Genomic DNA, 15,228 nt, shown 5'->3' on the forward strand with positions numbered 1-15,228 from the left:
TATTTTAATATATTCTGTAGCAAAACTAAGTTAAATACCATTGCTACAACTCATCTGTTCAAATAAGTGTCAGGAGACAAACAGTACTTCTGATAACCTTTCAGACTGTGGTCAAAGGGACCCACCGAGTATCACTCAACACACAGGGGCATAAGAAGGCCAGGAATCACAAAAGCTCTCAAATTTAAACTTTTCAAAAGATAAATACAGTCTCAGGGATGCAGTACCAGGTTAAACACACAAGATGTTTATCATGCAGTCTTAAATCCATATTGTGTTAAAATGACTAGCCTACTGAAAGGGCGCTGTGAACCTGTATTTTTCACAAATCGTCTCATTACCATGTGAATGGTCCAATTACATTGCATTGTACATTTTGTGTTAAAAGCATTATTTCAAAAGGCACAAACACTCATAGCACAGAAGTATTTGATAAGCCCATTTCTGTAACATCTTCATTTATTAACATGTTAGAATCTTCAATTAATAAGGTGGGACAATTCCCTTTATTCCTGAAAAGGTCTGTTTGCCGGAGTCTAGAGAAACTCACTGGTGAACTAGGGTGCTAGATAGTTTTGCTGGGGTAGTGGATACATAGTAAGTCAAACTGCAGATCCTGTCTTTGCAGCTGCTGTCCTGAGTATTGTCTTCTGGAAGTTCTGCCTTCTTGAATAGTCTCAATGATGACACAGGACACCTGCTGTCGTCCCTCCCATTTCACTTGGGAGGAAATGGAAACTGGGTAAAGGTAAGGGCCCTACCCAAGTAGTTGGCAGGGTCAGCAGTTACTGCCCAGTCATCAAACCTCAATGCCCCAGTTCTCCCCAAGACCCTGGCACAGCACATGTAGAAGACTTTTAGTAACTTCCCAATTGTGCTCTGTTTATTATTTGAATTTATTTCACCCTTTTAAACATGTGCTTCTAAGACCAGCATGTTCCATTGGGGTTTCCCTTGGAGCATCCTTAAACATAAAGAGCATCTCACCTCCCCTGGAAGGTCTCCCTCTTTGCTCCTTTAAGTAGAACTCTCTTAGTTGGCCAGGGCACCGCTTCCCTTTCTCCTTCACATGTCCAGCTTTCTGTTTCCTCGGCTCCTCTCTCTCATCTCTCTCCTAGGATTCTCCCTCTGCCTGCAGCCACAGCCTCTGTCTCCAGAGTGCCTCCCCCACACCCATAGGCTGCTAAGGTCTGTGTGCTGGAATCTCCAGGCATCTGCCCACTTATCCTGACTACTGTGGTCAGGAGGGGCCGCTTTGAATGCAGACAGCCCGTCAGCCAAGTCGAAATTTATACCAGAAATCTATTACCTAATTTTTAAACAAAATGACATGAAATCAGACTTGAAGATATCAAAAACATGCCCAGTTTCTGATTTAAGCAAGAAAATCCACATTGTTACTGCTTCCACCACAGAATAATTTACTGCAACAGGAGTTCTGGATACGATGCCAAAAATGAGGTCTTCTAACCAATGTCAAGGCCAATTATCTTGTGGTAGATCCCACAACAAAAGCAGACCATTGTGACTACAGTCAGAAGCACCACCAGAGAAGCCGGGAAGCTGTGGGGAGTTCTAAGAGGCAGTTTTTACTTTTTCTCTCTGTGTGTCTATCTAAATAAACTACCAGGAACTCTGTGTGTGGGCACTGGCTATATCGGGTGAGCATGGAAGACATGCGATCAGCAGGTTTGTGCAGAGTGGGGGCAGGAGACAAGCTGTAGGCTTGTGACAGGGCAGAGTCCCATAGCCATGACCTCCACAGGTCACAATCCTCCCTTCACTAACCTTTTCCCAAACACACACGCCAGGAGCATCCTATAGTTCTTTCCTGGGAAGGGGAGGGTGGGTCTCCACTCGGGACTACGTACCCAACAGTGAAGAACTGTCTCATCTCCTGCCTCCGGGAGCGCATCAGTTGCTTGTACTCTCCAATCCGGAGCTTCTTGCCATCCACGATGCACGTGCGTTTCGGCCGGGGTTTGTACTTGTAATTTGGGTACTTCTCTAGGTGGATCTTGCTTAGCCGAGCCTGTTCTTCATAGTAAGGTTGCTTCTCCTGGTTGGACATGGATTTCCAGCGAGATCCTAAACATGAAATTAGCCTTAAATATATAAGCAGTCATGGCGATGGCGACATGTTCCAGACCTAAATGACTGGTCATTTCTCCCATTACTTCACTGCCTTTGCTCAGGAGCTCCTGTTACTACCCACGGCTGAGCCTCCCAACTTGTTCTTTAAACTACAGAGCCAAAAAAAGAGCAAAGTCTACAATGTATTTATTGCATTTTTTCTCTCAATGTTTTATGACTGGTGATATTATGTTTTTCGTGTACATGTACATGGGTGTTCAGGTGTGTCAGAGGACATCTTTGGGAAATTAGTTCTCTCCTTCCACTTTTATATTGACTCTGAGGATTGAACTTAGGTCACCTCACCAGGCTTATGAGACAAGTATCTTTGCCTTCTGAGCCAGCCCTATTGTGCAACTGTAAAATGGCTTTGCTGCCATAGCCAAGAGCTTCCCTGATTAGCTGTCTTTCAGCTTCCACCTCTCTCTCCTCTGCCCTCTTCTCTCTCTCCCCAAGGGTTAACAGCACAAACTTTCAAGGCATGCTTCTGAGATTGACAGAATTCTTCTCAGAAACTTGAACCTGTCCCACACTCCAAGCCTCTTTAGGCACATGCTAGCATTCTTACATATATAGACACCTCCCTGTGCACTGTCACCTCTAGGGTGACACACCTCTACTTGAAAGGTTGTAGCTATAGAAGGGGAAGTGCAGTTGAAGTCATATGCACCATTCTCAAATTCTATAAATGATCACTCAAAGATGAACTAATAAAAGCACAGAGTCTTTAAAGTATGGTTTATACAGGAAGAAGGAAAAGTATTCCCTTCTCTAATATTGTTTACAAAGAATTATCTAAACACTTGACAGAGAAGGGATGTGTTTCTTCACATGTATTGAATTGCATTTCTGTGTCTGCTGGATAAAGTGGCCACAGCTGTGCAGACTGGAGGTTAGCAGTTCTTCAGCGGCGACTCTTCACACATAAACAAATGGCCAAGTTGTACAAATAGTCTCAGTAGCCAGCAATACCCTGGTTTGCTCTCACAGCATCCCTGTCCTTTCCTGATGGTTGCATGAAATTGTGCAGACCCAGTGGCTGTGCCAATCAGCTTGTTATGCTGGCTGCCAGCAACGTAGGGCCCCAGGTTAGGATTCCTGGCACCCTTGAAATGTGAAATGTTCGTGCATAACAGTTTACATTTTAATGAATATACTTTTCATGTTCCTCATCATGTTTTCACAGGATGCATATCAATAATAGAGATTCTTCAAGGCTGCCAAGATGGAAACAGAGGGCGTCTGTGCCCATCTGAAAGCTTACAAATGCTGCTACCGAAAAGACAAGAAACAAACATGGAGTTATCAGCAGCTGCGAGGCTGGAGTAACACTGATTTCTTTTATGTCTTTGAATTTAGTATATATATATATATATATATATATATATATATATATATATATATATATATATATTCTACCCATTAGGAACATTTTAGCTTGTATTTAAATTAAAAAGAATATCACTCCTCTGCCTATCTCTGAAACCCTAAAATTGAAGTTTCTCTAAATGGAAGTGATATTTAGCACTTGTTTTAGAATTCAAAAGTACCAAACAAAAAGGAAAAAGCCCGTGTTTCCATGTTCTACATCTATTTGGTCCAAAGTATGTTTTAAATTTTCTTAGAGGCTCTTGCCTCGAAATGTCTCAGAATCAAGTTAAATCATTTATTTTGTGACAAAACACGTGTATTTGTGTATGCCCAGATCACTAGTATTTACTCAGGTTAAATATTTATTGCTCTTGAACAAAACATTTAAAGAATTAAAGCCACAGTTTAAGCCTGGTGCTTTCCAGCATCTTACGCAGCTCCTTCGGGCTCTGTTCTACAGTGGCGGCTTAAACAGAACAGGGCCGTCTGTGTTTCTTCTCTCTAAAGAGGAAACATGTTGACTGTAATGCTGCATGTTGAATAAAATATGTTCAATATGTTGAGCACAACAGCTCCAAACTGTGTAATCTATGCTAGCAGGCTTACCCTGATGGTCTAAGGCTTGAGTTTAAGCTGGGAACGTGCAGGACCGTGCTGAAGAAGCAGGGCTCTGCCCTGAGGTTGCAGCTCAGCACATGGCTATAATGTGAACTAGGCATGCAGTGTCAGATTAAATCTAGCTTTAGTTTACAAGCCGTCAAGTTATCATTAGAGACAGTGTTCTGCACCCATGAATTTCACACCATTTGGGAGGCACCCCTTGTACTTGGCGAATTCTGCCAGTGACCATGTGAACCTGGGAGAACTCACCAAGTAGAACCACTACCTGTAAGGTCTGTCTGTCCTTGTGAGTCCTGTGATCTCACTCAATAGTTGCTAAATTTACAAGGTGAGCACACCACTCTAAGAAGTTCAGCTCTAAATTAAAGCGCTTAGCCAGGCTTACCCTAGTGATAATTCTGTCCGAGAAGAAAGTTTGCAGGCCTTGTCTTAGCAGACGCAACAACCCTTCACCTAAACTGTGGTGCGGCGGCACTCTGAGGCTGCTGTGGGCACTTGCCTTAATTTCATTTGCCCTAGCAAAGGGTTTCTCTTAGGAGGTCACTTCTGCCCGTTTTCCACCCTTACACCCACCCCACCCTCCTTGTAGGCCGTAGCACTCGCCTAAGATTTTGCTAATGTTTGAGTTATGCATGTCAGGGAAAGCCTGAAGAATTTTCCTCCTTTCGTCCTTCGCCCAAACCATGAACGCATTCATTGGTCGCTTGATGTGAGGCTCGCTGCTGGCACGACCGCGGGCATCCCTGTAGACGCGTGCTTCAGCCACAGTGGCGCCTCCTGTTGGCCAACAATAATACTGCTGTAGTTTAGCTGCAGAGCCATTCATTGCTTTGCTTCCTGTGATGTTAGGGTAGGAAGAACAAGATGAGGAAAGCATTATTATGAGGGCATACCACACTTTTGTGCCTGGCTCCACTGCTGTCCCCAGCCCCGCCCGTCTTCTGTTCTAAGAGGTCTTTCAGAAGCAGGCAATTTTAAATGATGTTTCCACAAGCCTTGCTGACACATTGCCAGAGACAGGAGGCTGAGCTGATCTTGCATGTTGTTCTCTACACCACACACTACATCGGTTGTAGGTGGTAAGGAAATACGATTGGTGGGCTCCCTGATATAATGCTTTCCTTCAAAAGCAAACTCTTACCAATCATTTCTAAAAATCTGCGACTTCAAACTATGTGTGTCCCCAAATGTGCCCCTGAGGCCTTCTACTCCTCCAAGCTAGACGCACTATCTTTCAAGTCGTATTCAATTGTTGCTGCTTAAGGAATGAATTAATTCAATCAAATGCACTCATTGAGCAATCACTTATGAGGGAACCTTTTGCACTGTGGATAAAAAGGTGGATAAAGCCTTCGAGAAGCTCACAGTCAGGAAGGCAGACAGTTATGACTGGCTATGTGGAAAATAGGGCAAGACTGGAATTAGCAGAGCACCTCCCATGTCCTGGGAGGCATGACATCAGCTGACCCTGGAAGGAGGAACTGGAATCAGCAGGTAAGTGAGGGAGGGGATAAAAGGCAACCAGGAAGGGCATTCAAGTTACAAGAGCAGCCAGGACGGTGAGGATCTCCATTCAGGATGCACTGGCCCCTCTGGCTGCCAGGCTCACGCCCTGAAGTAATTATTGCATATGTGACTATCTCCTTCTGACAGTTCCACTCCATCCCTGGAACATGCAATCCCTAAAGTCAGAAATTCTCTTATTCTTATACTTGTATATTGGTAATTCCCAAACAACATAGTAAATACTAAGTAAAAGGTAACTGGTCTTCAATTCATATGCAAAAATAGTAGACTATTAAATACCTGATATGCTTCTGTTGATAAAAAGGATTTCTTTATTGTTTACGAAACCTTGGCACTCTCTGAAGGTCTAACTTATTAGCACACTGGAGAGACAACTCCTCCAGGATGGGGGGGGGGCGCGGAGACTTGACTTGCAGCTGGAGTCCTGGAATCTGGTGATGTATCTGGTACACAAAATTCTAATTCCTAATATGTGTTAGATGAATGAGTGAATGAGGCTCTGGTACACAAAATTCTAATTCCTAATGTGTATTAGATGAATGAGTGAATGAGGCTCTGGCTTCTTCATACACCCGAGTGTGACACACTGATGTGTGCTCTGCCTTGTCTTTTTTTTTGTTTTGTTTTGTTTTTGTTTATTTATTTATTAAAGATTTCTGTCTCTTCCCCGCCACCACCTCCCATTTCCCTCCCCCTCCCCCAATTAAGTCTCCCCCCAGCCTGAAAAGCAATCAGGGTTCCCTGTCCTGTGGGAAGTCCAAGGAACCCCCACCTCCATCCAGGTCTAGTAAGTTGAGCATCCAAACTGCCTAGGCTCCCACAAAGCCAGTGCGTGCAGTAGGATCAGAAACCCATTGCCATTGTTCTTGAGTTCTCAGTAGTCCTCATTGTCCGCTATGTTCAGAGAGTCATTGAGCCTATAATTAGTGATCCTAGAGAAGCTAAATAAGGAGAACCCAAAGAAAAACATATAGGCATCCTCCTGAATATTAACCTACAGCAAGCGATGAAAGGAGACAGAGACAGAGATCCACATTGGAGCACAGGACTGAAATCTCAAGGTCCAAATCAGGAGCAGAAGGAGAGAGAGCACGAGCAAGGAACTCAGGACCGCGAGGGGTGCACCCACACACTGGGACAATGTGGATGTTCTACTGGGAACTCACCAAGACCAGCTGGCCTGGGTCTGGAAAAGCCTGGGATAAAACCGGACTCTCTGCCTTGTCTTTTTTATTTATATAATTTATTAACTATTTATTAAAGATTTCTGCCTCCTCCCCGCCACTGCCTCCCATTTCCCTCCCCCTCTCCCGGTCAAGTTCCCCTCCCTTGTCAGCCCAAAGAGCAATCAGAAGTTCTCAATCTACATAGAGATAGCAGTAGTTAATTGCCTTGTCTTAACTACTGCTATCTCTATGTAGATTGAGAAGTTCTATGGTGAAATGTGGAGTAGGTACAGTTGATAGCTTCAGTCAGTGTTCCTACTATACAAACTAGAAATCCTGTACCCCCCTTCCAAAATTCAGTATGAATTAAAACCAACACCTCCATTTTCTAGAACAATCCATTCAGTGTAAGCACTGGGATTTTACAGGAGCAACACGCCCCATCAATTTCTGGCCCTTCTGTCCTATTTCCAGATACCTTGCTTAAAGGAGCAATTTGTTTGTGTCAAAGCCAGTAATAAATTAGGACATTAAGGGGTGCTATTATTTGAAAAATATGGTCATCATTTACTACAGACAAAAGATAGGATAAAAGAATGGAATTTGGCTAATATTGTGGATTTTTCCCTGAAAATGAAGGAGGGCAGTGAGGCCACTTTCTGAAGATGATGAAAAAAATAACACACATTTTATAAAGAGCCCTTTCTCAAGCTCACTAGACAGAATGATGCGTTACTCAGAAAGGCTCAGGTCCCAGGATGCATAACTAATATGCTACCTTTTTGCCACCATACCCACAGTACATTAATTTCATTTAAAATGCACTGACCATACAGGATAAATTGATTTCACTTTTCGTAGCGTTGACAGCCATGTTTATTGTGCAGTGCAATGCAGTGTAGCTTCCAGCTGACAATATCCATCAACATGGGGCGATGTGCTGACTGCTGGGCCAGATGAAGGCATGCATTACTGTGGACGTGGAACACTCATTCAGATACGACAGTGTCTTCTCCTGAGGATCACTGTGGTGATTTACGACACCCTTGGTGCCATTACTTTACAACTGACATGGATGCAGCAATTTATATACTGGCATGTGTACACATAAAAGGAGACAGGTTTGTGGAGAATGTCAGATGTGAAAGCAGTTCAGTATTATTCTAAGTTAACTGTTATGCCACAGGTGATTAACACTCAGGACCTAATTTTACTGCTGGATTTTCCTCTACTAGAAAAACCCAAGAGCCAGCTTCTCACTTCTTTTTTTTTTTTTTTTTTTTTTTTTTTGCAATGGTATTTCATGGTGAATGAGATGTTCTACCCTCCCATAGATTGGCAGAAATCATGGTAGGACTTTAGAACTTAGTCCAGAGACCATATACCCCATACCACACTACTGATACTGATATTAATTCTTCTAGATTTGTGCCCAGTTCTCTCTCTTCTGTTTTTCTTCTTCTTCCCAGCCCCACTTCTCTTTTTCCCCTCTCCTAAGGCTGCTACACTGCCTTAGCTTATTCTTCTTTTAGGAGCTCCAGTGGTATTCTGCATCTTGTAAGCCACATAGATCAGCTTCTCCCTCCACCAAAGTCTTTTGCCTTTCCCAGAATGCACCACTTTTACCATGAGTCCCAGAGAGGAACTTTAGAGCTCCAAGGATAAATCTAGAATGAAAAAAATCTGAGCCAAGTGCATACTCCTATAAAACGCAAAGTAAGAAGAAGGCGGGCAGTACTTGAAGATGCTGGTCTGTGTCACCCTCCCTGCCCCTTCTCTTCTCTCTTTTTCTTGTCACCTCTTTTCTCTTCCAGAAGGAATGAACTGAAAGATGAAGGGTTATCTTAAACTGGGAGTCCTGTTAGGAAGAACCAAGATTTTGGAAGAAGAAACTTATCCTAGAAGAGCAAAGCTTAAAATCATGAACTGGACCTGATATCTGACCAGCTGCTACTGCACTGTGACTTTTAATATGTTCAGATCTGATGTGCCCAGGCCCCACTGCAAACCTCAGATAGACATAGGTGTTTGCCTGGCTTCCTTCCTTATCCTCCACTTCCTTCTCCTCTTCGTGTTCATATCCTTTCTCTCCTGACTTCCAAATCTCCTAAGGTAACCCACGAACATAGATGATGTCTGAGATGTCACTCTCCTTAACTATTGCTGATACCCTAGAAAGAGGATGTCCTTTCCAAGACATTACAATACTTTGATTTGTGTTCAGGTTCATAGAGGAAACAGTGATAAACTACAGATGCTTCGCAGGGACGTGCTGAGGGCATGTTGGATTGTCATGTTTTTGCAGTGGCTGCACCTCACACAGCTTCTATGAAGCTGTATAGAGCTCCCTATGCAGAAAGATGCTTTCCAGCAAAGACTTCCTGGGCCAACCCTTTTGATAGGAAATGTCTCTTGTGTCACTTTCTTTTTTTTTTAATTTATTTATTTATTAAGGATTTCTGCCTCCTCCCCGCCACCGCCTCCCATTTCCCTCCCCCTCCCCCCGATCAAGTCACCCTCCCTCATCTGCTCGAAGAGCAATCAGGGTTCCCTGACCTGTGGGAAGTCCAAGGACCGCCCACCTCTATCCAGGTCTCCTAAGGTGAGCATCCAAACTGCCTAGGCTCCCCCAAAGCCAGTACGTGCAGTAGGATCAAAATCCCACTGCAATTGTTCTTGAGATCTCAGTAGTCCTCATTGTCCGCTATGTTCAGCTAGTCCGGATTTGTCACTTTCTTTTTTACTGAAAGACAACAGCTCTTCTATCACTTGAGCTTTAGCTCGAGATTTGGAAAAAATGGGGAGAGAATTTCACAAAAATGTGAGAGGTGGGCGGAGTCTTACAAAGTGTACTAAACTTCCGTAAAATCTTCCTTAGAATGCAAGAGGATTGGGGACTGTTGTAGCCCTAGAAATAAACACATGCACTCTACATGCATGTATAAATTCAGAGATTAAAATGGAAATTACATTTTAAAACCCTTTTTAAAGATAGAAAATGTTTTACAGAACACTATACATTATTTTCAAAAGATATCCCATCAATCTATATATTAGAAACTCCAAATTGACCTGTTTTAAGTAACTTCTAAATTATATATATATATATATATATATATATATATATATATATATATATATATATATATAATTAAGTGATCCCTGATGATCACTCAGTGTTGCATGAGGGACTTCTACCAGTGGAGAAAAGATTTGTGAAGTCAAGAGGCTCCCACCGAAAGTGGCTGGAAGGAGTGTAGACTCACAGCAATGTATCCCATCCCGGGACCACAGCTTCCCTGCTGACTTTGAGTCTTTACTGGGCCAGCATCAGCAGCCCAAAGGACAGCAACTGAAGGCCAGGACAGCAGCACCTCCCGGGAGGCTGAAGATCCTGTCTGCTGGGATCTCCTGCTCTGTACAGTATCCCTGCACCAAGGGGCCTGTGTTGGTTAACTCAGCCTTCATCTCCAGAGAAGGCTGTGCAAGTACAAAATTTCAGGTAAACAAAGGAATCTGCAGGGAGAGGATGGAAGCTGCCAAGACAAAGATTTCCTTAGGAAGCTGTGAAGTGAGTGATTTAGAGAGGACAGAAAGCTGAGTTTTTCCAGGTGGGTTGTTAACAAGGCCCAGTTCACCATCACAGCCTGTGGCAATGGTCCTGAACCAACCTTACAAAGGGGCCTTCCTGGGTAAATCCCAGCAGCTGTCTGGGGGAGTGAGTATTCAGTGTGGGGTTTGTATATACAAAGTTTTCTCTAGGAAGACATTCTGGATATTTCTATACTGTGCTTGGTAATCACCCACACACGAATTCAGTAAATTCTCACAACAAATTCTTAGTGTACGGGAAGCACCAGGATATGCCTTCCCAGAGCTAACTAGCACAGGCACTAGTTTGGATAGGGGAAGGGCACCGGGTTAAAAGCTAGACACCAGTGCTAACAAAAGTGATCTCAGAGCACTGTGAAAGGGCATCCTTGGGGTGCACGGAGGTCATTATGACAGACCTGAGAGATAAAGCACAGCTTGAACCCTTCAAGAAGGGCAGGATTCGGTGAGCATGGTGTCAAAGTGCCCCAGGGAATCAGTATGAATAAAGACACAGACTTGCATCTGGAGCACAGAAAGATGCTGGCATTGGCTGGAGTTTCTGGAGAAGGGAGGGACACACTAACAGATGAAACTAGAAAAATAAACAGCGCTGGATTGCTAAGCACCTTGAATACCAACCTCAGAAGCCTCTAAGGTATTTAAGCTGAGGAGAGCAAATGTATTCTAGAGGAGATCAAAGCAGAAGCTAAATGAGCGAATCCCACCAAACTGTCTCAGTGATTAACTGAGAGCACATGAGGAAGAGAGAAGGATGGTACCTAAATACTTTCTGAAGGCTTTTAGAACTTACATTTTGTCAGACCGAATGAAAAAGACTGGCGTGAAGCAAATCTACCCTGGCATCTAGTAGTAGCAGATAGCTTTCTTCTGACCAAACCTGAAGGAGATAAACACTCGAAACTCGGCAGCAATCTGAAGACACCAGAGGGCTATCAAAACCCAGCAGAAACTGTGGAGGACTTTATCCCAGAAGGAAGGGAATTTCATGTAATGAAATCCTGTTTTTGCAGATTTTCCACATGGAGATACTTCCCAGTGTTCATGCACAGAATGGCTAGATGCAAACAGAAACCCTGTCAGTGCTGTTGATGGTGTAAGAACAGGCTGTGGCTTCTGGTTCTGAACCCAGAATTCCACAGGTAAAGGTAAAGGGCGAGAGCTCTCAGGTTTTTAACATATGAATGGTAAAGAGATTAGCTGTGGGACAACATAGCACAGTGGTTCAGGAAACTGAAGTGACAAACTTTAACTGTAAGAACACACCCTCCGAGACACCATTCGAAATACAGGTGCAGAGCGGAGGGAGGCTCTCAGCACAGGGGAGGCAGGCATGGAGAAGCAACATGGAAGCAGGGAGGATGTTTTTAAAATGCAGATTATATGATCTAAGCCCATCACACAGTCAGGCTAGAAAAAACAAGTCAAATAACTAAATTTTAATTTAGAGGTTTTTCCAGAATGAAAACCAATGAAATACAAGAGAGACACAATAAAAATAATTTTTAAAACATGAAGACTTAGTAATTTGAAAAACAATCAATAAAATTGGCATACCTATTTCAGACTAATCAACAGACAGAGAGAAAAATACAAAACATCAATATTTACATTGAAAGAGGGAATTTCACTATGGGTCCTAGTCACATTAAAAAGACAATAAAGGGATATTATCAATGATCGAATTTTTATCAACCTGTCAATTTAGATGAAATGAACAAATTGCCTGAAATTTGTTACTAAAATTCATCCAGTCAGTAGAAAGCATGAATTCTCTGAGAGCTCAGGAAGGTATTTTAACTTATACACTAGAAACCTCCCTGAAAAATCTAATCCTTTTTTCCTAGTGACATGATTCACAGGGAAATTCCATCATGTGAGAGAATGATGAGCATCAGCATCCCCAACGCAAGGACAGAGAAAGAAGGAGCACTTGACAATCAACAGGGCAACTCAGGAATGTAAGATTAGTTTAAAACTTAAAACTCAGACAATAACCTCCCTTGTACCGAAACAAAGAGGAGAACATGAGCAACACAGATTCAGACCCTGGCGCTGATGAAATCTAACGTTCTCTCTCCGGACAAAGGGACTCAAGAAGGTGGAACAGCAGAGAACTTTGTCATTCTGTTCAGTGCATTTAAGAAGCCTACAGCTCACCCCACACTTAACCATTATTAGTCAACAGGCAACAGAAACACACAGAAGAGCAGGTGCCACTATCTGTTCAAAACAATTGTCTGCAAAGAAAATTCTAAGGCATCTACAAAGATGGTTACTAGAATAAGTGAGTTTTTCAGTATTGTGACATCAAATAACACAGAAGTCAATTGTATTTCTGTGCACTGGCAGTAAACAATAAAAATCATTTAAAAAAAAATTGAACTAGGCATGGTGACACCCATTTTTAATCCCAGCATTTAGGAGACAAAGAAAAGTGGATCTCTGTGAGTTTGAGGCTACCCTGGTCTACACAGTGAGTGCTAGGCTAACTAGGGCTCCACAATGAGACCGTGTCTCAAAAACAATTTACATACATAATAATACCTGACAGAAAAAAAACTAAATTCAACCAAAAAATGTTCAAGAAATCTATATGGAAAACAAAGTGCTTGGACAATCAGAGGGCTTAAATAAATCAAGAATGCACCATGTTCATGAAGCAGAAAAATTAACTTAATTAATTTATCAGTACTTCCCAAATTTACTTATTCCTCAAAGAGTTTCTTATAAATATTGACACATGATTTCAAAACTCATATGAAAAGGAAAGCAAGGAGAAGAGCAAGGCAGACTTGAGGCAAGCTGGAAGACTTAATAGACTTATTGGAAAGAGGCCATGCCAGCCACCATGAGAACTGATAGTCTCAACAGCTAGCACTAAGAAAGGGAATAAATACAGTGAAAAGAGTGACCTCTGACCTCTCACCTCACACTCAACAATTCATTTGAGATGAGTTATGACTTAAAATCAAAAGTAAAATTATAACACTCTACACAAAATAAAGAGCGATATTGCAGAGTGACTTTGAGTTAAGAGTCTTTCGATGGCATACACAGCTCCAAGTTTGCAAGAAAAAGAACAAATTGAACTGCATCAAAATAAAAGCTCCACTCATCAAGAGTCATCGTTGACTGTGGGGACAGCTACAGGTGACCTGTCCTCCTAGCACTCTACTAGTTGAGGAAGGAGGGTCATCAGGAGTGCCAGGCCTGCTTGGCCACAAAACGTGTCCCATGTCAGTCTGGGCAACAGAGTGAGACCCTGTTTCTGAAGACAAAAAAATAAACAAACAGTATACAAATGTAAAGAACAGGTTGGGGGAAATTATTCAACTCATTCATCTGGTAAGACTTTTGATCTAGAATATACATATAACAGCTACATAACAACAAAATCAGAGTACCCATCTCTCTGCTTCCTGACTGCAGACAGTGACCAGCCAGCCACCCACACTCCTCCTGCCACACCTTCCCCACCTTCAACTCTACCCTCCAACCGTGAGCCAAGATCAATCATTCATCCCTTAGAAACAAATGGATAAAAGTAAACATCTCATTTTAAAAAGGGCAGAAGAAAAACAGTTTATAAAAGAAGTTATAGCCAATGGAGGCAGGGAGAGCTATTCTGTATAATTAATCATCAGGAAAATGCAAATTAAAACCACAATGAGATCTCACTCCACATTCGCTACAATGGCTTAGAAATGAAATGTTGGCAAGCATAGGGACAACCAGCACAAATGTGAGACAGAAAATAACTTCCTGGCAGTCTGTCCCCCAATACAACAGTTTCACTCCCAAGTGCCTCTCCAAAATAAAGGAAACATTCTGTCCAGAAATATCGTAGAAGTACTAGACAAAATTTGAAATAATTGGAAAATAAGTAAAGTATACATACAATAGGACACTGCCCCAAGAAAAATGTTTTAAATACATTTAGTAAAAATGAAAATAATAAAAGTATAAAATGAAAAGCCAACCAACTTACAAAATGTTTTTTTTTCTTAAGATTTTTCCTAGGAACATTAAGAAATATGTGATATTTTTAGGTCATGTTTAACTCAAAGATATTCCTGTTGACCAAAACAACATCATTATGAAGGGTCAAAAAGCTATCATTGGTTGCTTATGAGTAAATGGAGGTGGGACCAGCATCAGGTGGCACCATAGGACAGTGCACAATTGCATCATTTCAGACTGTTTCATTGTCACCAAAATGATGGCTTCTCTCCCCGAGTTACTCTTTTGAGTTACCTGCTGCACATGCTAGCCTCTTACGCGGTTAGTAGGGGCATGTGGATGGGAAGGGAATTCTGGAAAGGGACATGGAATATTAGAAAGAGAAGTTAGAAACCATGTTCAATTGACTCACCATGCTCATCCTACAAAATCCAAATCGCTGTGGTAGAGATAGCTCACTATTGTTGACAGCTATCTGTCTCCAATCAGGAGAGCCCTTTGCTAACTTCTGTTCCAGCTTACCACCAGAATGGTAACTTACTTTCATTACAAGAATGCTTATTGAAATTAAAATTTGATTTCCTCTTGTTCAAAATGAAACAACGTAAAAATGGGGAAAGGAGTTGGCTTTCCTAGTGGCTAACTTAGTAGGAAACATTCTGTGGCTGAGAAAGCCTTCATCGCAAGGGAAGCAGTTGCTCATCATGTTTAAGAAACAGACTGCCAGGCCTGCAGGGCATGGCTTGTCCCTCTGTCTTAGAGATCATCAGCTAGGTGTGTTCGTTTGTTTATTTTGCAGTGCTGGAGACCAACCCAGTGCCTTGCACATGCGAGC

The 15,228-nt window shown here is 42.3% G+C and overlaps 1 protein-coding gene across 17 annotated transcripts in view; it reads right to left on the minus strand.

Annotated features, from left to right (window-relative positions):
• The window catches only part of Sox6 (SRY-box transcription factor 6), a 551,747-nt gene that overhangs the window by 15,085 nt on the left and 521,434 nt on the right, over nucleotides 1–15,228 (minus strand). For 16 of the 17 annotated variants that reach the window (XM_075971960.1, XM_075971963.1, XM_075971969.1 and 13 more), the window contains 2 exons: nucleotides 4,729–4,962; nucleotides 1,872–2,088 (listed from right to left, as the gene is read on the minus strand). In XM_075971960.1, the coding sequence (XP_075828075.1) occupies nucleotides 1,872–2,088; nucleotides 4,729–4,962 (451 nt within the window). The remainder of the gene's footprint in view (nucleotides 1–1,871; nucleotides 2,089–4,728; nucleotides 4,963–15,228) is intronic. The other variant, XM_075971974.1, reaches the window with a different exon arrangement.

Source organism: Microtus pennsylvanicus, chromosome 5, assembly GCF_037038515.1.
Source record: "Microtus pennsylvanicus isolate mMicPen1 chromosome 5, mMicPen1.hap1, whole genome shotgun sequence".
Lineage (NCBI taxonomy): Eukaryota > Metazoa > Chordata > Mammalia > Rodentia > Cricetidae > Microtus > Microtus pennsylvanicus.